Source organism: Canis lupus, chromosome 30, assembly GCF_011100685.1.
Source record: "Canis lupus familiaris isolate Mischka breed German Shepherd chromosome 30, alternate assembly UU_Cfam_GSD_1.0, whole genome shotgun sequence".
NCBI classification, from domain to species: Eukaryota; Metazoa; Chordata; class Mammalia; order Carnivora; family Canidae; genus Canis; species Canis lupus.
The window spans coordinates 32,115,905-32,140,177 of NC_049251.1; the positions used below are offsets into that span (position 1 = coordinate 32,115,905).

Consider the following 24,273-nt stretch of genomic DNA (forward strand, 5'->3'; position numbering starts at 1 on the left):
TCCAAAACTAGAATGGTCATTTCTTTTTCTTCTCCAGTTTGGCTTTACTGTGTCTATAGCTAAGAAAGAGAGAAATAGAGAAAGAAAGATGGAGAGAGGGAGGGAGGGAAGGAGGAAGGGCTAGATTCCTATATAGTCCCTTATAAATGTAATATGCTTAAGCCTGTGCTGTCTTTGTTACTGAAAGTGGCCACTCTCTGCCTTTTATCCAGAAGACAAGCAGCTCTTAGTAGCATAGTACAGTAGTGACTCTGGACAGCTCTTAGTTGTGTAGATATTTCGATAGTGTGACTCGATGATACTGATTTACAGTGAGTTGGGGAACTCTTTGGGAGTGAACCACGATCAGTCCAGGATCCTGGAACAAATGCTTTGGAGAGAAACCCCAGTGAGAGCAGTTGGCTTGGTCACTGAGCAGGGCTGGCTCAACTGCTGGTTCCCATCATGCTGTTAGATAGATTGCTATTGGCTGCTGGGAGAAAAAGGAAGTAGCATTTTGCTCCAGAATAGGCTAATTAGGAAAGAATACAAGCTCGCTCCTAGGGTTTCTAGGGCCTGGCCACTGAGCAGGGGGATATCTTCAGAGCTGCAGCTGGATTGGAGGGAGGGCCACTGGGGTGTGGCAGGCAAAGATCCGTGTGCTGGACTGAACTCCCTCTGTATTTTCAGTAAGCGTCCCCAGAGCATGTCATGTAAGCTCATTTTCTTCATTACCTGAGATTTGTCTGTTTCTTCAGGCTTGGGATCAGGTTCTCTGCATCTGATCAAATCAGCAACTAGATATACAAGAGTGACCAATAATAATAATAATAATAATAATAACAACAACAACAACACTGACTGTTTAACAGGTACATCAGAGCTGAAGCATCCAAACTGAGAGAGAGCCTGCCCCTTCCAAGTTGTCCCCTGCGAAGCTCTACTTCTTCCAGCAGTGCTTCTATTGCTCAAAATGTTTTTTGGCATTTTTCTTTCAACCATACATTTAAAATCTATCACATAGGCTGTTTTGTTGACAGATCTTTATTTTTAGAGGCTTGAAATAGCTAACTAAATACTTAGAAATAAACAAAAGTCATTCTGAGTCCTGCCTGGCAGATAGTGTGGGTGAATGATCAGACAGGCACCATTTTGGGTTAAAAATGAGATCTGATAGGGGTGCCTGACTGGCTCTGTTGGTAGAACATGTGATTCTTGATCTTAGCATTGTTAGTTCGAGCCCCACATTGAATGTAGAGTTTAACTTAAAAAAAAAAAAAAAAAAACTTAAACAAAACAGGAGAGGGGCACCTGTATGGCTCAGTAGTTGAGTGTCTGCCTTTGACTTTGGTCATGATACTGGGGTCCTGGGATCAGGAGCCTGCTTCTCCCTCTGCCTATGTCTCTGTCTCTCTCTGGGCCTCTCATGAATAAATAAAATCTTTAAAAAACAAACAAACAAAAATGAGATCTGATATTTTCATGTGGTCTATCTTTGGGTTTTCAAAACATCCATCTATCTATCTTTCTTTCTTTTTTCTTTCTTTCTTCTTCTTTTTTTTTTTTTTAAAGATTTTATTTATTTATTCATGAGAGTCCCAGAGAGAGACAGAGACATAAACAGAGGGAGAAGTAGGCTCCCAAAGGAAGCCTGACCCAGGACTCCATCCCAGGACCCTGGGATCACAACCTAAGCCAAAGGCAGACACTCAACCACTGAACCATGCAGGCAGCCCCCTTAAAGCAGTTTACATAGATGTATTTCAAAACTATTTTGAACAGGAGAAGCATCATGGAAATAAGTTTCTGGATGTGGCTGCTTTGATGATACCCTTATTCAAATGTATACATTCTGGTTGTGTATTTTGTAGAGTCTAGTTATCCTCCAGTTTTAAGACTATCAGATTTTTTTCAAAATTGTGTGAGTAGCCATTTGAAGCTCATTATAGTCAGAGTACCCAACAGAAATGAAACTGTTCAGAAAGAGCAAGTGAGCTACCAGATAGAATGGGATATAGGGATAGCTGTGTTAGAGTTGCTTCACAAGTTAATCTTATACTAGGCTCCCTATTCTTCTGTGGAAAGGGAGTAGTAGTAATCAAGTCACACTGTCCACACAACAGGATCACTGTGAGGTTTTTTTTTATTTTTTTATTTTTTTATTTTATTTTATTTTTTTATTTTATTTTATTTTATTTTTTAAACTAATTTATTTATTTATGATAGAGATAGACACAGAGACACAGGAGGAGGGAGAAGCAGGCTCCATGCTGGGAGCCCGATGTGGGAATCGATCCAGGGACTCCAGGATCACGCCCTGGGCCAAAGGCAAGCGCTAAACCGCTGAGCCACCCAGGGATTCCCCACTGTGAGGTTTTTAAGGAGGTATGGTGTATGGAGTATGAAATCATGGTGCTTTGTGTGTAGTCATGTTCAGTACAGGTGAGCCATTTTTATCATGCCACTGTGACATGATAGCTTGCCTCAGAGGGAGGAAGACTGGACAAATAAAGGAGAGGGTGCTATGTGGGAAAGAAGGACAAGACTGGCCTCCTTCAGTGTTTAAAGTCCTTCACACCAAACCTGTTTAGTCACACTCCAGTGACATGTTAGCCTAGATACCTGTCATGCTTGACATAAGCAGTATTTTAATTTTCAGCTGTCCCCAAAATTTTTGGCTCTTTATGGAGACCGCTCACATTCTGAACAACAAAAACCCCAACAAAACAACAAACCGATAACCTCGACATCCTAAAAAATACGGTGTTGAAGATTTGGCTCTCAAGTTGTGGAAAGCAGTTGTGTTATGTTTCCAGCTGACACAGTTCTTGTGCATTTCAAAATTGCAAATCTCACCACTCGCACTGTGTTGCCTTTGAAACAGATGAAGATGAAGATGGTGACCGAATTACAGTGAGGAGTGATGAAGAAATGAAGGCCATGCTGTCTTATGTAAGTGTCACAAATGAGGACGATTGTAACATGTTAATGTAATCGCGGGCACTGTTTCTCAGCATGGTGAAGATGTAAAAGTAAATCACGGCTACCATAACATTCTTCTATCAAATGCATAAGGGTTTCAAGGATTTCTTTACGTTAAAGTTAAGGGCATTCTTTTCAAAAGACACTTACTGATCATATCACAAACATTAAGAATAATGCATCTTAATGACTTTTGCATTAGGTACGGTGCAGACTCCATGGGCTGTCAGCTTCCTGTATTTTTTATGCAGTACTTAAAGTAACGGCTCATTAAAAATGAACCCCTGGGCTCTAAAAAATTTTTCAAAATCTACTTTCAACTGGAGATCTCTTTCACCCTTCCAAACAGACTATAGTTATAATGTAGCTGCAGGCTTAGTATGGATACATGATCTAAAAATGTACTCTCAGATATTTTATGCACTAACTGACCTTTTTTTTTTTTCCATCCCAAAATGAACTACGGGGTTACTTAGTGAATCAGAGTGATTTGAATATATCCTGAAATGACTTTTCTTTTATGTTTCAATTTTTAGTGAAAATCTGCCTTAGTGTTTGTCTAGGACAGAAGTAGATAAGCAAGATAAGAGCAAAGGGTACATATCTAAAACTTTAATACCAAGCTGGACAAATCCATCTCTGATGAAGAGGCATAGTAGCTTTCCTGAGCCCTGTTTTGTACTGTCCTCTTATTTTGTTTTATTTCCTCTTATTCATTTTATTTTCTTTTATCCGAGTTTGTAATCTGTTTACAAAACCTTTTCTATTGGCCCAGAAGAGAGAGCCCTGGACTCGAGTCCTGCTCTCCGCTGGCTTGCTGGCTTTAGGCACATCACTTAACCTTCCTGGGCTATCGCTGCCTCATCTGTCAATTGTGGATAATACTCCTCTCTTTTCTACTGCACAGGGTCATTGTAATGATTAAATGGGATAATAGATGTGAAAGCCCTTTGAAAAGTAAAAGTTCTATACAAATGCAAAGTGGTATTATGGTGGAAATGATGGAATCAGGGCCCTTGCTTGTCAGTGAGACTCTGATTGTAGCCAACAGTGAGGTTGTAGGTTTTTGATGGACCTCAGCTTCAACCGGGATATTGTTTCATCGTAATGAAAACTGTAAAATATCTGTAAGGGTTTCCGCCAATAGTTTTAATTTAGGGTAGGAGGAAAGAGAACAAGAAGGATGGCATGATTAACAGAGCGTTGCATTCAGACCAGCACAGAGTAGGAAAAGTCAATTTCCCATTGACTTCCCATTAACTTATTTGAGAGTCTTTGTGCACTGAGAATTTAGAGCAGGGCTCATCAGTACCTTGAAAGGCAGAGGAGGATTGTCTGCTGAAAGGTCTAGCACTAGTATTGATAGATTGGCTAACTCTCCTGAGAATGTGACATGCTCATTTTTAGAAAACACACATACACAGATGGGTTCTAGTTTTTCAACATACATCCACTGCAGACAGCACATTACTGACATCACTGTATTTTTATTATGTCTCTGACATCGCCACACACAAAGGTGTGCTTTAAAAAATGTGCTTTTGGGAAGATCTGACAAATTGTGCCTTTTGAGAAATGTTATGCATGTGATCATAGTGATAATAATCATTCCCATTTCTAACTGCCTACTATATATGTACTAGATGCCAAAGGTATTTAATTTTCAATGGTTTTAATAATGATTTGGTGAGATAGATATTAGCATCCCTATGTTTCAGATGAGGAAGCCATGGCTAAGACATATGCCCAAGGTCTTAGGGCTAGTATGAATGCGAATGTGAAGTTTATGTTCAGCCTCTCCCTATGTGAAAACTGATCTGTAAGAGGTGTTTTATGCTGTTTTCTCCCATCCACCTCTTTGCACAGTAGTATGGGGGCTTTCTATGTCATTATTACATTCTGGATGATTTGTGTGTATGTAATACCTTAGTTGAGATATCTGTAGTATGTATTCCTTATGACTTATGCTTACTTTCTCAAATGCAGCACTTATTTTTGTGTTGTAGGAAAATATTAAGAGTTATATAATTGTCCTTAAACTCATAAGTTTCTGAGATTTCTGTAGAGCCACTTTTTAGTTTGAAAAGAAATCATCAAAAAAAAAAAAGAAATCATATAGCTCATTGATCCCCAGATATGTAGATTTCATGAATTAATCAATTTTTGAACTAATTAATTTTCATTTTAGATTGGAGGACATAGGCATTGTAACATTTTACTTTGCCAGATGAACACATTAATAAAATAAATAAATAATAAAAGTTATCTACTGTTGAACATTATTTTACTAACAGAGAAAAACTGAGAGTCATTTAAAGATTAAAAAATGATGGGCAGTACATAATCTCAAAAGTAAAGGTGACCATTACAGTGAGTAGATTTAGGAGCATCTGGATGGCTCAGTCAGTGGATTGTGTGACTTTTTACCTTGGGTTGTGGGTTCAAGCCCCATGTTGGGTGTAGAAACTATTTAAAAATAAAAAAAAGATAAAGTGAGTAAATTTAGTTTTATGTAAAACTCACTATATTCTTTTTTTCCCCTCATTTTTAAAAATTGAAGTATAGTCAACATATAATGTTATATTAGTTTCAGATCTACCACGTAGTGAATTAATATTGTTTATCAGTTTGCAATGGATGGTAAAGACTTTTTTATGAATTGACAGTGGTCCGAGCATTGTGGTTCACTGATCAGGTCAGCCTTTCTCATTAATTCACTTAAATATTTATACATGGGAACCTAAAGTCCCCAAAGGATTTTAACTTATGTTCCACTCCTCTGATTCTGAATGTTTGAGCAAAATCTTTTTAAATGAAAATATCCCTGAGAGAACAAGCTTTAAGTCATTTAAAGCCTAAATGGATTTCCTTTTCCTCTTATCTGTTGAGATAGTCCTACCATCATATATATGTTGTTTATGTAGAGTCAGGCTCTGAATAAACATTTTTAAAAGGTAAAGAGTAGGGGAATCATTTCCTCAAAAAGCACAAATAAAATTGGTTGCCTGTCATTTTGATCTGTTTTGGTTCTTTTTTAAAAATTTAATTAAATTTATTTAAGAGAGAGCACGAGTGGGGTGGAGGAGGAGGAGCCAAAGGGAGAGGGAGAAGCAGATTCCCCACTGAGTGGGGGGTGGGGGGGTGGGGAGGCATGTGGGGCTCTATCCCCTGATCCTGGGATCATGATCTGAGCCAAAGGCAGATGCTTAACTGGCTGAACCACCCAGGTGCCCTTGATCTGTCTTGGTTCTTTTTTTTTTTTTTTTTTTTAAGATTTTATTCATTTATTCATGAGAGACACACACAGAAAGAGTCAGAGACATAGGCAGAGGGAGAAGCACATTCCTCACAGGGAGCCTGATATGGAACTTGATCCCTGGATTCTGGGATCACGCCCTGAGCCGAAAGCAGATGCTCACCCACTGAGCCACCCAGGCATCCCTGTCTTGGTTCTTATGATTAAAATTCCTTTGGGTTCCAGTTTTTTGCTATAAGGAGAACCATTTGAACCTAATCTCACAATAGACTTTGGTTGATAGCCCTCAGTTGCTGATCTGTTATGGAAAACTTGCATAGTCTTTATTTTTCAGGTTCATTTTGACTGAAAACTTTTTGAATCCAGGATGTGGGTGGTGGAATAGGGAAGATATTGAGATGCTGACAGGTGACCCTGTATTTACTGTAAAAAGCAGCTTAGTTTTTCATGTCAAATTTAATAAATTTGTAGTACCCTTATTATTTCTTTAAAATCCATATGGGGAAAGCAAAACTAGAGACACTTTTACCAGAAATCCCTTAATCATTCTTTTCTATTGATTACAAAGGTTAAATGAATAAACAGCCGGGATGTCTGCATAAAATTAAGAAGAAAATTTGCAACATCTGAGTTGCAACTTGCAGAATTACTTTTTTCCCCCTTGAATGCAAGCATTTTCTGGCTTTGGGCCAATAGAAGCATAAGTTTTTATCAGTAATTTAAATAGATTTTCATATTAGACCTAAAAATGTTGCCTTTTTAATTGAAAACTTATCAATTATTTAAATTGCTAGCAGCCTTAGGCTGTTAATTTTATGTGTGCCATAATAATGGCATACAGTGGTTTTTGATACATGTTACAAATGGAGTATCGCATCGTGGTAAGGATTTGTCATGACAATAAGTTGTCGTGTGCTGTTAAATAATAACCAACATATTAAACCAAAGTCTGTTGTCACACATTAGTACCGTTTTATGTAAGTTATTTAGAAGTTGTATTCTTTTCTTCATTAGATATATTTTTAAGAGATAATGAGAAGAAAACAAAGCTATAATAAATTGTCTTTTAAGAAAATGTAAAGTAATTTGGTCTCCAAGGAGATATTTAATGTATTGAGAGAATCCAGCAGCCAAGTGTTATTACAGCACCATTGTGATCGCTCTCTGCGTTTTGTTATGAGTTTGTGTTAATCAACAATCTGTTTTTATAGCGTAGTTTCTTGTAAGTTATGTTGCTAGAATATTCCACTTCTGGGATCATGGCTTTTCCTCTGACACTATTGTATCTTTTTAATTCCTCCATAAAGTATTTTTTAATTAGAATCTGAAATGCTTTATTAGAAAAAAAAAGTACATACACCCAACTTACATATTCTGAAAACTAAATACCTGATCGTTGCTAATTATTTAAAGGGCTCTGTTAAATATTCCCTTAATATAGTTCACATTTTTGTTGATGTTCTTGTTTCCCCCTCTCATTTTCCAGAAAGATTAAAGATACAATGTTGTTTTTCTCCTTCCATCTTTCTGTATTTGTTGTCTGGCAGTGCTGGCTTCATTTCCTTTCAGCACCAAACAATAGTGCGGGGCCTTGTTTATTGATTCATCACAAGCTTTATCTATCACTGGGACCCAGTTATAGGAAGGGTTATTTTAATGTTAACCTCGGCTTTTGGGTGACCTTTCATTAAGAAACTCAGCAGTCCATTTTGCTTTTGTAAATGGATTCATATTTGTTTCTGCTAAATCGTGTGTCTAGTACAGGATTTATTACACCTGGTTCTCTCGATACTGAGAGGCTTGTGTGAGTGTAGTACAGTATTAACAAGAATAATTTTCTTCATTTTGCCCATTCTCTGCCTTTATAACATTTTTTCCATGTTGCCAGAAGAGTATGGGATGAGTTTAACTATAATGCCTCCCATTATGGCAGAGACCTTGCATTTTAGTGGAGTATAAGTATTCCCTTTGGTATACTTGACCATAGTGTACCTTTTTACATGTTGGGTACCATGAGGAAAGATACTCCTTGACCTTTGTAGCACCTTGTAAATTGGGATATGATTAGCTTTATCCTAGTATACATAACTTGGAGATTGCCTCTAAAATCATACAGTTACTCAAGTAGAGTCAGTAGGGAGCCTTAGAAGTCTTGTCCAGCTGTTTCATTTTATAGATAAGGAAACTGAGGCTCTCAGAGGGCAGATTTAGCTGGAGGTCTCATTGCCGATGAATGGGAAGGCCTGGATATGGTCCCACGTTTTGACTCCCAGTCTATTTACTTCTGGTGGTTTGAAATGATGTTTTTGTTTTGGCATCTATTGAGGTCTTGCTGAGGAAGCTTTGCAAATACTACTTTTTTCCTGATTTCAAATAAGAATGCTATTTATTAGAATGTTAGTGTACTTGAGTTTGAATAAGAATGAAAAAAAATACTTTGTGGGTTTTAAAATTTTAAATATTTTATTTATTTATTTGAGAGACAGAGAGTGTGTAAGCAAGGGGAGGGAGAGAGGCAGAGGGGGACGGAGAGAATCTGCACTGAGCATGGGGCCTGATGCAGGGCCAGATCTCAGGACCCTGAGATCATGATCTGAGCCAAAATCAAGGGTCGGAGAGAATCTGCACTGAGCATGGGGCCTGATGCAGGGCCAGATCTCAGGACCCTGAGATCATGATCTGAGCCAAAATCAAGGGTCAGGTGCTTACCTGAATGAGTGCCCTGGGTTTTGAAATTGTCAAGATTTTGTCCTTATCCACAAGGCTGCATTTTACCACAGAATTTGTTGCCCACTTAGGAGTTGAACATTTAACAGCACCAGGGCCTTTTGCTATTAAGTAGTTTTCTTCAAAGAGTAAGAGGTTGGAAGCTCATTTTCCGCATGGTGCTCCGTCTTAAATAGGTTCAACTTTGAACTTCCTTTGTATGTGGCAAAATCAGCTCAGTGCGGTTCACCTGAACAGCTGATAATGCAGCATATTCTCCTGGCAGGGTGGAGAAGTGGCACAAAGAGAGGTAAATGAATGAAATACGAAAATAGTTTTGGAAATTACTTTTTTTTTTTTTTTACTCAAATAATCACATGCTCTAAGCTGTAAGTAAAGTTTTTTTGTTTGTTTTTTTAATCCTAGTCAAAGAATAAAACTTTTTTTTCAGAGGCACATTATCTTAACTCCCTTCTCTTTGTTGCCTGGGACACTTGTATGCCCATGAAATAGTGACAAAAATGTGGTAGCCTCTTATTTACCCCTTTTGTGAAATATTGTGGGGCGTCTTTGCTTGCAAGGAGCAGAAGCATACTGAAGTTTGCATCAGAACAAGGGGTTTATTTTGTGGTTCATGGAAGCAAAAGAGAAGACAAGCACAAGCAGGCCTCAGGCAGGGTGACAGTGGGGCACTCTGGGGTGCTTTGGACCACCAGGTTTTTGTCATTAACATGGTTGTGCTTCCAGTTCAGCTCAATCTCTGTGGAGGGCTCAGTGTAGCCTGTAGGCTGGTTCCCCTGGGGTCCCAAGTTAAGGCAGTTGGCATGAGGCAGTAGAGCCATGTGATACCCATGTGAGCCCCATAGGGACTATGACTAGGAGCTTATCTTGGGCTGCAGGGAAATGATGGACCTCTTGCAGTAGGATTGCTGTGGGGCATAACCAGGTTGTTAGGCCCTTGTTGGCAGCTCTTAATGAGCCTCTATTCTCTTAGGGGCAGTCTTACCAGAAATGAGAGGGGTATTTTCTACATATATTTGAAAAGTGAATGTAAATATACTACAATACAGTAAAGTTAGAGAAATTCAGTAAATTATCAACCAGGGAAATATGTCCAGAAAGGTATAAACTGAAGTAATAGAAAATTTGAAAACAAGTTGCTTTTTTCTTAATATATGTTTCTCCTTTACTTATATGTTCTTTACTCATTCCTCACTGCTATTTTTATTTCTTCACTTTTTAAAAAAGATTTTATTTGAGAGAGTGTATACACTAGTGGGCAGAAGGGGAGAGGGAGAAGCAGACCCCCACTGAGTGTGGAGCCTGATGTGGGGCTTGATCCCAGGACCCTGAGATCATGACCTGAGCTGAAGGCAGACACTTAACCGACTGAGCCACCCAGCTGCCCTTATTTATTCATTTCTTAGTAGAAGTTGAGCAGTAGGCTGGATCTTTATCAAGCACTATTGGAAATGGCTAAAGTGTAAGGGAATGTCACATTTGACCTGCTCTCTGCATGGCCTAATGGTCCTATTTTATTTAAGTGGCAGATTTCTTGGAGTTACTGTAGCAGTCCTCCCTTTCCTGTGGGGGATGAGTTCCAGGATCCCCTCCAGTGCATACCTGCAACCATGGATAGTACCAAGCTTTATGTATACTGCATGGTTTCCTCTACATACACACCTGTGGTAAAGTTTCATTTATAAATTAGGCACAGCACGTGATTAACAACAATAACTAATAATAAGGTAGAACAATTATAACCATATACTGCAGTGAATGTGGTCTCTCTTTCAAAATACCTTCTTGTACTATACTCACCCTTCTGGTGATGCTGGGAGCTGATAAAATGCCTGTATGAGATGAAGTGAAGTGAATGACATAGGCATTGTGACCTAGTGTTAGGCTGCTATTGACCTGATGAGATATCTAAAAGAGGGTCGTTTGTTTCCAGACTGCCTTTGACCACAGATAACTAAGCCATGGAAAGTGAAACCACGGGAAAGGGGGGAACTACTGCATTTAAACTTCTCCTTTAGAAATGTAATAGAATTGCTGCAGCCTGGATATCAGAGGAAGGGGCAGTATAGACACTGCCCCCAGCCAACCATGGTGATGACTCTGAAAGCTTCAGCCAAGAGGATCCTATGCATTTCGGAAGCATTGCTGAATACAAATTTGAACTCCTTCTGCCAACATACATTACCTTAGACTTAGCCAAGTTGAAGTTCATCAGCCACTGGCTGCCCACACCTCTTTTAAGGCCCTCTGGAGCTCCCGAATGCCCTTTATGGTCTTACTATCCAAAACAAATAGTGTTATCATTAAGTGTAGCCAACTTACTGTCTTTTTCACTTCCAAATCATTAATAAATACATCTATCCAATAACATTAGCTTATAAGCAGGCCCCAGGGTGGTTCCCTGTTGACCTTTTCACTGGAAGACTTTTCAATGTGATTTTTCTTTCTCATTATCTAATCAGTCCATGACTATACATGGATCTTTAGTCTAGAAATACTCAGGGAAGAGCATGTACACATTGTAGTGCCTCAGGGCAGGGGCAGGGAATTATTGAGAAGTGGGGAGATCTGAAACCAGGTAAATCAGTTATTAATTTGGTATTCAAGATAGCTTTGCTTTTATATGTTATTTCTGACTATTGGAGCAGTTGTGTGCTTCCTAAGAGGTCCGTGTCATAGAAGGAAAGCCTCTCAATGTAAAATATAAGAAATAACCAAAAGAAACTATAGCTGAGGACACACTAAGTAATGTTCTAATTGGAATTGTAGCCATTTAACAGAGTTCAGATTGTTGGGCTCTTCACTAGAAAAACTAATAAATTAACTATGGACTGCAAATAGTTGGTTAGCTTATTGATTATTAATGTAATTACTGACTGGGCTTCTTAAAATGGAGTATGCTTGCAGTATTGACTGAACAGGAATTTGAAAATTTTATCATTAGTAGGAAAAAACCAGCATCCTTATTCTTTAGAAGTTGAAAAGTCTTTAGAAGGTATGTTAAAGAGAGGTTTAGGAAACTGTCTTGCTATGTGTATAGAACAAACATAAATAAACCTGATTTGATATGTAAGACTTGTCAGAGTAAGTTAGAAGCAACGAGAGTAGTTGCCATGTCTCTCTTATCTCTTATCTGCCTCCTTCCCTTAAATATTTGTAGAGCACTGTTATGTGCAAGGCACAGTGCTGGGCACTATACAGCAGTGATTTCTTAGGTTTTTAGGGGTGCAGGCCTTTTTGAAAATTTGAAGAAAGGTGTTTGTTCTTTTCCCAGAAAATTCACACAATGTAGTGTTTCACATATAATTTCAGGTTTTGAAGGCTCTCCTAAGGCCCATATAGACTCCAGTTTAATACCTCTGCCATACAAGATAATAAAATACACAAGACAGGGCCCCTGGCCTTGATGAACTTCCAGAAGAAATATAGACAATATTCTTTATAATACCCATTTAATTATTTTATTGTTTGCAGTACAATAGTAATTGAGGGAAAGGGAGGGAGTACTAACTCAGCCTTGATAAACAGTTAAATTCTTCTACCTCTGTATTTGGTCTCTACTGTTATGAACCCTTTTCTTCTATGTCCTATTGCTTGGAAATGGATGATTCATAACCCTGTGCCCTATTTCAAGATTTTTTTTCAAGTGCTTTATAGAAAATTTCCCATATACTAGCTCCTTTGATTTTCTTAATACCTTAGGTAAGCAAGGCAGGTTATTTTCCCTTTTTTTTTTTTTTTTTTGTTTAAAGTAGGCTCCATGCCCAGTGTGGAACCCAGTGCGGGGCTTGAACTTGCAACCCTGAGATCAAGATCTGAACTGAAATCAAGAGTCAGGTGCTTAACTGACTGAGCCACCCGGGGCCCCCCATATTCCTCATTTTTATAGCTGAGGCTACTGAGGCACAAACTACATGCCTTTCTCTAGGTCACACAGCTAATAAATGCAGAACTAGGACCTGAGATCACTCATGTACTGATGTGTTCACTTATTTGTACAGGCAGTTTTATATAGTTAAATATTTACGAACTAGTAACTATGTGTTCAAGTGCTGTGCTTAGTGGCGCTGGTATAGTGAACATATAGTCATTCCTTCAAGGAGCCCATGGTCCACTCAGGGAGAGTAACAAAAAAGCCATCAGTGTTCAGTGTGGGAGGATAGGAAAACTCATAATTACCAGGCAGAATGATAAATGCCATAATATGCTTAAGCAATAGGTGCTGTGTGAGCAAAAGAAGGAGCACCTGATGTAGCTTTGGGCACAGGGAAGGCTTCCTGAAGAGGGTAGCATCCAGATGGAGTAAGGTAGGACAAAGGGACAAGGAAGGATGTTTGGACCGGGAGAACAGTGTGTCAAAGCTCAGGCGTAAGGACAACTGGTGCATTCAGGAGGAGCTACCCTTGATTCAGTTGTGGTATGGACAGGGAGGTGGGGAGGGTATGAGACGAGGTTGGAAAGTAAGGTGGACTAGATGATGGAGCGCCCTAGCTTAAAGGAATTGAGAAGCTGGAAAGATGTAGAGTTAATAAAACTGGTGATTGATTGAGTGTGGGAAGGAAGGATAGAGAGATGGTCTGGCTTCCTCCCAGCTATCTGGCTTAGGAAACTAGGTCATTGTCATGTCATTCACTGAGACAGTGAGCCCAGGTGGTGGAAGATGCGTCTAGGGCATGAGGGAGGGGTGTGAGAGGTAGAGACTTGTTGAATTTGAGGGGCCCCTGGATAACCAGTTGGGTATGTTCCGAATCTTAGGAGAGAAATCTGGGCTGGAAATAAAGATTTGTGATTCATCAGCTCCTAATTAGTCTCAATGACTCCTCTGGTAATTGAAACCTTTGAAGTGGCTGAAGTTAACTCAAGGAGAGTATAAAATAAGAAGAGAAGGTTGATGAAAAACCATGGGGAGCTCCAGCATTTAAAGGCGGGGTGAGAAAAGAACCACATACAGGAAACTGAGTAGAGTGGTCAAAGGGAGAGGAGGTAAACCAGACGGAGGTGCTGAAGAAGGAGGGGGAGGTCACCTGTCAATGTGGTGCCATGTGTCCCTAGTCTTTGAAAAATTGGCAGTATGACCCACTGGTATAGGGTATGATCAAAGAAGCCATGGTCCCTACCAGCTCAGCAGTCTGCCCAGTAGCCTGGTTTATTTAAATGTTTTGAGATATGAGAAATAAGAGGAATTGCCTTTTGATTCTTAAATAGTAACATACATTTTATGTTTCTGAGTACATGCACTAGAGTTTTTTTTTTTTTTCTTTTTTTTTTAGAGTTTTTTTTGTTCACTGATAACCTGTTTGCTTCATCTGTGAATGATACAGAATAGGATAGGGTTGTGAGAAATTAAATGAATAAACATAAATAGATAGTATTGAGCCAAGTACACAGTAGGTAGTAAGTGGTTTTGTGTGTGTGTGCATGTGTGTGTGTGTGTGTGTGTGTGTGTGTGTGTGTGTGTCTTTTCTTTCTCTTTTAATAGAGAACTTGCGCCTTGTAAAATTAAACTGTACTGTTTTGGAATTTGAGTTTTTTTATATGGCAGATTTCCATGAAGAAAAAAAATGTTGTAATTATTGATTGAATTGTGCTGTTAGAATTAGAATTAGGTTCATAACAAATAGGAACACTGTTTCATAAACTTGCAAACAAAACAAGCCAAGAATTGTACTTCCTATCCCCTCGTTGAATCTGGCCCTCTGTTTCAAATTAATTAGATTTTTGGATAACTGTGCTAAACTTTGTCACATCCTTATTAAAATTGTTTAAGGATTTTGAAGAGCATCTCAGAGGGACTCTGAAACTAATCTGAGTCTGGTACTGAAGATTCCATTAGCAATCACAAAACTGATTAATCTTTTACTCAGTTAGCTTATTGATTATTGCTGCAATTACTGCATGTAACAGATCCTGCCAGGAATAGCAGCGGAAAACACATTTTATGACTGCTGCTGATGTATTCAGTCTGAGCACAGTATTTTCTACTCTTTGTACCTAATTATTTTTGTATTTTTAAATGTGGGAACGCTTCTGTTCAGAAAGTGCTGTTGTTTTAGTGGTAAGGAGTTAACTTTTTAATTTCTCAACCTCTGGTAATGCATCATAGTTTATGAAGTACCATTGCAAACACCTTTGCTGCAGGTCGATTTCATGGCAACTCAAAATGTAATAGACTAGCTAGATTTACTCTCATTTGGAGGAAACTAGGGCTCAGTGAGGTTCAATGCCTGGCTACGTTGTAGATAGCAGAATCAGAATTGGCCCCCTTTCAGTCACTAAATATTTATTGAACACCTACTATGTGCAGGGCTCTGTGTCAGGAATAATAAAAGCCAGGATAGAATTATAGAGATTGCATTTGGGGTATTATTTGATTAGCTTCCAATTATGGCCCCATTAATGTTATTATAATGGTCACTTGAGGGGATCCCTGGGTGGCTTAGCAGTTTGGTGCCTGCCTTCAGCCCAGGGCATGGTCCTGGAGTCCCAGGATCAAGTCCCACATTGGGCTCCCTGCATGGAGCCTGCTTCTCCCTCTGCCTGTGTCTCTGCCTGTCTCTCTCTCTCTCTCTCTCTCTCTCTGTCTCTCATGAATCAATAAATAAATCTTTTTTAAAGAAAAGGTCACTTGGTCACTTTTCTGTCCAAGCCATATTAAATACCTTGGTGTACAAGATTGAGGTTTTTGTTTGTTTTCTTCAGTTTGTTTTGGGCTAGTGGAAGTCATTATTGCTTATTTTATCACTATGTAGAACAAAATTGGAAAAACTCTCTTTAAAAGGAGATTTTCGGGGATCCCTAGGTGGCTCAGCTGTTTAGCACCTGCCTTTGGCCCAGGGTGTGATCCTGGAGACCCAGGATTGAGTCCCACATCAGGCTCCCTGCATGGAGCCTGCTTCTCCCTCTGCCTGTGTCTCTGCTTCTCTCTCTCTCTGTATCTCTCATGAATAAATAAATAAAATCTTAAAAATAAATAAATAAAAGGAGATTTCTAAAAACTAAGAGACTACCCGGATCTAGAAAGAGCTTGCTCTGTAGCTTTGGGACTAGCCTCTTTCCCTCAGGTGAGTCTCATGGCACTCCTCTGGCCATGTGGCATCTTCATTTTATACGAATAACCCAAGGCACAGCCAGTGTTTCTTCGCCGAGCTCATGTGCTGGGGAATGACCAGTACTCAGATTCCTACACTGGGGTCTTCTAATTCCCCCAAATGCCTTGCTTGTCTTACTGGATGACACAGGCCCACGGCCTGCAAGGATTGCTCTGTGCCAGTAGGTATGCATGGCCCCACGCTGTATCCTTATTCCTTAGAAAAAGCTACATATGCAGCAGCCTGAGCTCTTGGGCTTGGTGCCTCATTGGCAGCCATCCAGTCCTCACATGGCCTACTCTTCAGACTCAGTTGCCTACGGTGGACCCAGACCATGGGTTTAATTACCACCCTTTGCAGTGTCTTTCTGATGGTGTCTTTGCTGTATGGATCACAAGAGTCTCTGTTAATACAGAGATCAAACCCAGTATTTTAGTGGGGAAAAAAATGTCCCTTGGATTTGGAAGGATTATAGAAAACAAAAAACAAATGCAACTGCTTGCTTTAGAAATACTGGCAAGTGCACACAATATCATTATTGTGACTGTTAATTGTAGCATAAAGAGATGGTTATAGATAGCTAAAAATTTTGTACAATGATTATAAAAGCATATATAGTTTGCCAGTTGATTTGGCACAGATCTGAAATGAAAAGGAAACCATATTTATTTATTTATTTTGTGAAGTAAATAAATAAAGTTGGAAAACAGGTCAATTTCATGCATGCAAGGTTTTATAGTAGGAAAAAAATGCATTGCACCTGTTCTGACCCTTTACATTTGAGGTTATTTGTTTTCAAAGTTGACCCCAAGCTCCAGTTTCAGACAACCCTGTAATTAATTTGTTAGATAAAGCATAAGGATATTTTATTTGTTTTGATTTCTAGGACGGTGGTGAAGTAGTACCTATTGTACATAGCAGTTAATTAAAGAAAAGCATTAACTATAGGAGAACAGCACCACTGCTGTTGTCTTGTATCAGTATAAGAAGGCAGTAATGTTTTTGACAGCCACTGATTGGAAAGTTGCTTGCAGCCTTCCAGAACCAGGGGGGTACATGCTGTGGATCAATAACCAGCAAATTTCCCATTAAAAAGGATACCTGAGCAATGTTCCAAATAGCCACTGGCATCTTAATTTTCCATGGAAACCTCAAATACTTGTGTGCCGAGGACAAGTCATTTTCGGACAATTTTTCCAGACTACTTGTTAACAGTTATTGCCGTCCCAAAAGGTTGACAGCTTACATGATGGATATTTCATTTACTTGTCATCACTGTTTGAGTAATGGCGAGCGGTAGATTTCTGAGGTTTTAAGGAATATAGTCTCCTGAAAGACATTCAGCTTAGTATGTATTCCAGAGTGTATGTCACACATGTTTATGCCGTATGTATATAGGCTGTTACGTCCATAGAAGGAGAGGATCGGCGTCCTTTACAGTTTGGAAGCCCTTGGAGAGCAAGGTACACTTGTATCAGTCCATAGCTATCAGAAATCCACTTTATCTGTTCTTAGGACAAAGGGCCTTAGATTGTTAACTTGTGATTCCCAAGATGATGTAGAATTACATAGCTCCCCTTTATTTCTAAAAACAAAAACAAAAACCTTGATTTTGCAATAATATGCATAGAAGCTTTAGGAAGATGTATGTCTGTATCTTCTAAAAAAGACTTCTTAGGAAAGTCAGCAAGTAATGATTATCAAGGAAGAATTTCCAAAAAAGTGGCAGTTACATAATATGTGTCTGTTTTAAATATAGATACAGCAAGAGTTAAAAGGAGAGATCTGCTCTGTGTGTGACAACCCCTCAAAACACAAAATCGGTGGTTTCTGTTGTTGATATTTTTCCGCCATGAGCATCACTTTGTCGTTCGCCAAATGTTAAAAGAAGTGAGGGCACAGAAGCCATCTCTAGGTCAGGTGGACATATATTCACCAATTAGCAAATTAAGGAAAAACAGGTATCAGACCGTAATACAACCTGGTGATTGAATTTGTGTTTATGAAGGAGTATGAAAGCTTTTTCATTTGGAACTTAATTTTTGGTGCCCAGAATTTTAAAGTGAAATTTACTCTATACTATTTACAGATAGACTCTATACTATTTATAAAAGTGAAGTATAAAAGATGTTTTCTTAAAACTGAGCTTTTTATCATATTAATCCTGTCATGTTTGGATGAATCATGTCTTGTTTGCTTGAGCACAGTTTCTATGGTTTAGATTTCCATTATCTGTACCGTTTATACACAAATATGTGTAATGTTTGATCTACTACCTGGCACATAGGTCCGAGCTAAATGTGAAGTGTCTTCATTTTGCTTTGCAAAACCCAGAGAAAAGAACAAGAGGCAATTTGAGAGATTTCCCCTAAAAAGCTTTGTGTAATTTTTGATACTTATCATTTTCAAAATATTTCTAGAGATTAAATGCTAAATTCTTAATCAACATTTTTACTTTTAAAGATAAATGACAGTGTGGAGGATAAATTATACTGGACTTTCAATCCTGAATATTCATTATAGTCATTTTTATGTGCAAATAGGAAAAAGTATTCTCGAGGCTGATATGTATATACCAGCAATTTACAAAAGTACTATGAATTAAACAACCCATAAGTGTCTGTTCCAGTATTCATACATTACTGAGTAATCTCTTTCTATAATCTCTTTGCAGTATTATTCCACAGTAATGGAACAGCAAGTAAATGGACAGTTAATAGAGCCTCTGCAGATATTTCCAAGAGGTAATGTTGAACAAATTCTAATCAACAATGATTATTTCAGTAAACTGTTTCATCAACAGTTATGTTTTCCAAAGGTTTAAATGCACATAACATGATGTTTAGCTCTTAATTTGAAAAAACAAAAGAAGTATTCATTATCGTGGGGATTGCAGGCTGTATTATAGTTATGGCAGATAAAATATCTAATTTACTAGAGTAAATTAAACTAACTAGATTGTTTTTTGTTTTTGAAGTACATACTTACATTCGCTTAAAGAACTCTTTGGGGCCCACATGGTTTCTAAACCAAGGCAAATGAATGACTTTAATTTCAGATATTTATAAATTGTGGCTCATGATGGTAGCCAAAGCTGCTGTTGAGGAGAAAGCTTTCAGCTGGTACAGAAGTGAAGCTTTACTGCAGGTTTTTAGGAGAGAATTGATAATGTTTGGTGCTTGGTTTTGGGGGGTGGCATTTTCCAGATAACAGAAAAATCTTCATAAATGGGAATTTAATTGTTATGTTTCCAAAAATGTTAGCTGATGAGGGTAAGCATTGGTGAATCACCTAGTCAAATAATACTCCTTTTCCATTTTAGATTGGTAGAACTAGCATTGTATCAGATACAGTTGATCAGCTGTAATATAAATGTTCCCTCAAAATTTGAAGAATAGGAAAAAAGAACAGTTTAATTAACCACTTAATATAAATCATCAAGTCTTTCCCCCACTATACTTTGCCCTACTTGGAATTAATATTTTCTAATTGATGGAGCAGATAAGGAAATGCTGTAACTTTTCTAGAAGTAACTTAATTGAAATCATTAAAAGTTAAGCTTACCTTTGTTAACTGATACTGTACAAATAATCATGATACGGGTTTTTCAATTAAACATTCTAGACTTTCATTACCTGTAACTCTCTGAAGTTGAGTGGCTCAATTAACCAGTAGACTCTTATTTACACCGATCAAGTCTCCAAAGGCAGCCAACTCAGCCAGCCCACAGGAAGGTCTGAGTTCAAGAGTTATGCCTTTGTAGCATGAAGGTGGGCAGTGGGATTGGGAGTACTTAGTACATTATTAATAATAATGTATCAAAGAGCTAAGTGAGTAAATGAAATTGAGCTATTGATAGTGTGTCTGAAACAAAAATTATGATTAATCCACTTCTGTTGTATCTCAAGACTGAAAACTAAAATAGAAAAAGCGGAAAGAAAAGCAGATGTTGCCATTTCTGTGCATAGGCCAGTAACAAAGGATGCAGATCATTTCTTGTTATCTTCTGTGACGGGAGAATTTGGACAAGTTTCAAAATTGTTTCTCCACAAAGAATACTATTTTTACCACCTGAAAATTTCCATTCACTGTTTCCCTACTTGACTTTATCACTGTTGTTGTAGCAAACTCTAGTACGGTGACCTGGAAAGTTCTGATGCTGTGGGTCTTTGTGGTACCACCCCTCCCCCCCCCCAATATTTAGTTCTCTTCATCCAAAATCTAAGTTTCAGTTTTTTTCTTTTATTTTGTGCTACCAGTCCTTGGCAGTCTTCTTGTCTACACCATTGTGCTGCCTCTCATGGTGTTAACAACTGTTTTTAGACATCTGTTCTGTAGGCACTAATATTGCTTTCAGTGTTATCATTTCTCATTCTCTTGACATTTCTGCCTATTAAGCATTATCGATTCCATTGTATAGATGAGAATATGCAGGTTCGGAGAGGTTAAGTAACTTCAGAGTACATAGCAGCCCATAAGTGGTTAAAGTAAGTTATTCTCAATATTCTTTGAGTAAGAATTTTGTTCAAATTATAATTTGCTTAAAATGAAAGGACATATAAATGAAAATATTCATGGAATGTGATGGGGATAGTCTGGAGGGGGGTTGGTAGGAGTATAGAGAACAGTATTATAGGGAGAAGATACTTAAAAGAAGACAGTATGTGAGATGTGATCATCACATGTAGTCCTAACACAGACCTGTTAGGCTCCAATAAATCATTAAATAAAGTTCTTCCAAGCCAGATTTGAATTTTCTTAAATATGAGACTCAGTCTCCCTGTCTCTATGGTTTCTTGGATGTTATTGTATAACATCCATTTTTATTTTATTTATTTATTCATTTTTAAAGATTTTTTTCAAACAATTTTATTTATTGGAGACAGAGCAAGCCAGCACAAGCAAGGGGGAGGGGGCAGAGGGAGAGGGAGAGGGAGAGGGAGAGAAGCAGATTCCCGGCTGAGTGTGGAGCCCAATGCAGGTCTCCATCTTACAACCCTGAGATCATGACCTGAGCAGAAATCAAGAGTCAGATGCTCAACTGACTGAGCCACCCAGGCACCTCTGTACAACTAACTCATTTTAGTTTTCTGTAGTCTTGCTCTTTGCTTTCTTACCTATATTTTATAAATGAGATTAATACAAACTTATACAAGGATATAGACATATTGGGTAGATTACCTGGGTTAATACATGTTTGATCAGAGGCTCCCAGACCTTAGTTTCTTTGGTCAGGCCCTATGCTAAAAAGAATTTCTAGAGTGAACTAGTGAGAAAGAGCAGAGAAGACAATTTTGTTCTAACATCAGGTGTTCTCCTCATTCCAAGTAAGATTACACTTGCCTTGGATGGTAACTCCCAGCTCATGGCTGTGCTCTCTGTAGTTAAAAAATACGTTACATATTAATAAGTATGAAAAATTACTAGTTTTATGTAACTTTTAACTGCATAACTTTAGGAAATGTGAGGTTAGTGGGTTTTTTGAATACTGTTTAGATTTCCAGTCATAAAGGTTTGAGAAGCCAATTGAGTAACGAGGCAGATGTTTTAAGGTAAGAGGTAAGACTTGATGTCTGTCTCTAATTCCTTAGTTAGTCACTTTCTTATTAAATGAAGTTCAGGGGATCCCTGGGTGGCTCAGCGGTTTGGCGCCTGCCTTTGGCCCAGGGCGTGATCCTGGAGTCCCAGGATCGAGTCCCATGTCGGGCTCCCGGCATGGAGCCTGCTTCTCCCTCCTCCTGTGTCTCTGCCTCTTTTTCTCTCTCTCTCTCCTGTCTATCACAAATAAAAATAAATAAATAAATCTTTTAAAAAAATAAAATAAAATAAATGAAGTTCATGAACGTACTGGGTACTTAAGTGTAAATACTGTGAAGTGTTGTCTTAGGAAGTATTTAATGGTCCCTCAAGGCCAGGCATCAAATGTATGTGACTTTTGTTTTGTTCAAAAAGTTAATTTCCATTTTATGGAAAGAAGTTTGGAATCTAATTTTAATGTATTTTTGGAAAAACAAAAGTTCTTTATTAAGGTTTAGATATATTTTCTAGGAAAATAACAATAAACTTGAATATACTCAAAATATACAAAATTAAAGCAACTGATAGGCTCTGTATTTATTATCCACATCTTCTCATTATTAAACTGCTTTTCTTTCTGTCAGAAACAGAGGAAGAATACATGTACCTCAGAGAGGAGAAAAAAATAAAATGTATCCTTCCCCAAACAATCAATCAAAATTGACAGCCCTTTAACATACAATATATAGGCACTGTAGTTTTCAGATGGAAACAGCCTATAAAATGGGTAGGACACACTTGTATTTTTAACATTTGATGAAGAAACATTTGCTGTATTGGAAAAGTGCTACCCTGTAACTCAGGGTGATGTCCGGAAATTAATATTATTTTTCCTGCCTGGCACTGCTTTATCTTTAGATTTAAATACTAGAGGATGTCAAAATTTGAAAAAAAAAAAGTAAAATTAATGATATCACTGTATTTTAATAAATTTGACTACTTATTGCTGTGCAAACTGGTATTCAAACTTGAATATTCCATTTTAGATTCTCTAGCCATCTTTCTGGCATCAAAAGACCCTTTTCTCCCTACCCATCTCCCCCCAAAACCTAGCTATTTTCAAAGTAGTTTAAGTGATAGCAGATATACAATGTAATAGAGTTGAGGAAAGATTGCAGAAATTTGAATTATGAAAGGAATCTAATCATTTTAGCTCAGTTAACTTGATTTTTATATGTTTTAAGCAGAAATTGGAATTTATATGAGGTGGTGTCAGAAAGCTCTTTGCATTTATAAATGCTCACTCCTGCAAGTTAAAAACCCTGGTTCATAATTCCCACTTTGGGTCTTGGGAGCCACTTTTCAATCATTTCTCTCTGCTAATTTTGGTGTCACCCTCATTTCTTTTTAAACGATTCATTTTGAGCAAATTTGTAAATGGCCCTGATGTGTTCTACAATTTAGTCAATTACTGTTTCAGCCTGCAAGCCTCCTGGGGAACGGAACATACATGGCCTGAAGGTACGAATTTCAATAATTGTTTCAGTAAAGTTAGATGGATTTGTAATGCTGTGTTCCACTTATTGAAATGTCAAATAAAACTGCACTTTCTCAAGCTCTGACAAGCGATTCTTTTTTTTTTTTTTTTTTTTAAACAGGATGTGGAGGGGGATTCATTTGTAGTATTTGCTCAGTATGTGTACATATTTGGATCAAAGGGTTTTGGTGCCATATTTTTTTATTATTTGGAATTTTTTTTTGTCCATTTCTTCAGGATGATTCTAGGTATATTGTCCACAAAGATTTATTTGGATGAAAATATAGACTTCAATTCAGTGATTAATTAAGCACATAAGCATATTGCACACAGAATACCCTCCTCTTCTTTTGACATATTTATGTTAGAATCATATATCGATTTAATGTCTTTTCCTTGTTCTGTGTCTTTTGAATTCTGGATTTCTGCTTACAGCTTTACATTTGAAAGAAAAGCTGGCTATTGTATTAGATTCAAGCATTTTATAATTAATTATTTGGGCCTCATTTTTCAGTGAATAAGAAACATTCTACAGTGTTCTGTTTGGCTTTACATTTGGAAGGGTGTGAAAACTTGAGGTTCACCACTAACCTCTGAATGTATTCTTTATGTTCTTTTTTTGAACATACTGTTTTGTATATGAAACAAAACAAAGCAGTGAATTGAATTCAGTTCTAGATGGTGATTAAAAATTTCCCATTTATCTCTTCTTTGTTCAATGCTGTTTAAGTATTTGAATAGTGACAGGAAAAGTGTATTATGTAATATACGGGTTGTACAGTTCTGTAACCTATATACTGAATAGACTCCAACCGTGGGTCTATCTAGCAACAAGCTAATTAACCTTCATAGTGAAATGAGAAATTTGTGGCAAATTATAGGTTAATTGGAACTGTGTCCTCAGAACACAAGACTGATGGAGATTCTTTCTTCCTTGTAGGTGAATACCCGAGCTGGACCCTCTCAACACGGCAGCCCAGCAGTCTCTGATTCACTTCCAAGCAATAGGTGAGGGCAAGCAAGTGAAGTGTGCCCATGAGCATGCTGATCTGCAGATTGGGGGTGGGGAAGAGGCCCATGGGATGACCCTTCTTTTCTGTAAGACCAGATGAATGCGTATATGGCTAAGAAGAAATTTGACCAGTTGAGTCACCATAGCTACATGTTGACTAGAGAGAAAGAGCCTC

At 38.0% G+C, this 24,273-nt stretch overlaps 1 protein-coding gene across 9 annotated transcripts in view; it reads left to right on the plus strand.

Annotated features, from left to right (window-relative positions):
* Window positions 1-24,273, plus strand: part of MAP2K5 (mitogen-activated protein kinase kinase 5) — a 256,636-nt gene that overhangs the window by 19,492 nt on the left and 212,871 nt on the right. For 8 of the 9 annotated variants that reach the window (XM_038580797.1, XM_038580795.1, XM_038580798.1 and 5 more), the window contains exons 3-6: window positions 2,864-2,931; window positions 18,707-18,776; window positions 23,030-23,070; window positions 24,027-24,094. In XM_038580797.1, the coding sequence (XP_038436725.1) occupies window positions 2,864-2,931; window positions 18,707-18,776; window positions 23,030-23,070; window positions 24,027-24,094 (247 nt within the window). The remainder of the gene's footprint in view (window positions 1-2,863; window positions 2,932-18,706; window positions 18,777-23,029; window positions 23,071-24,026; window positions 24,095-24,273) is intronic. The other variant, XM_038580800.1, reaches the window with a different exon arrangement.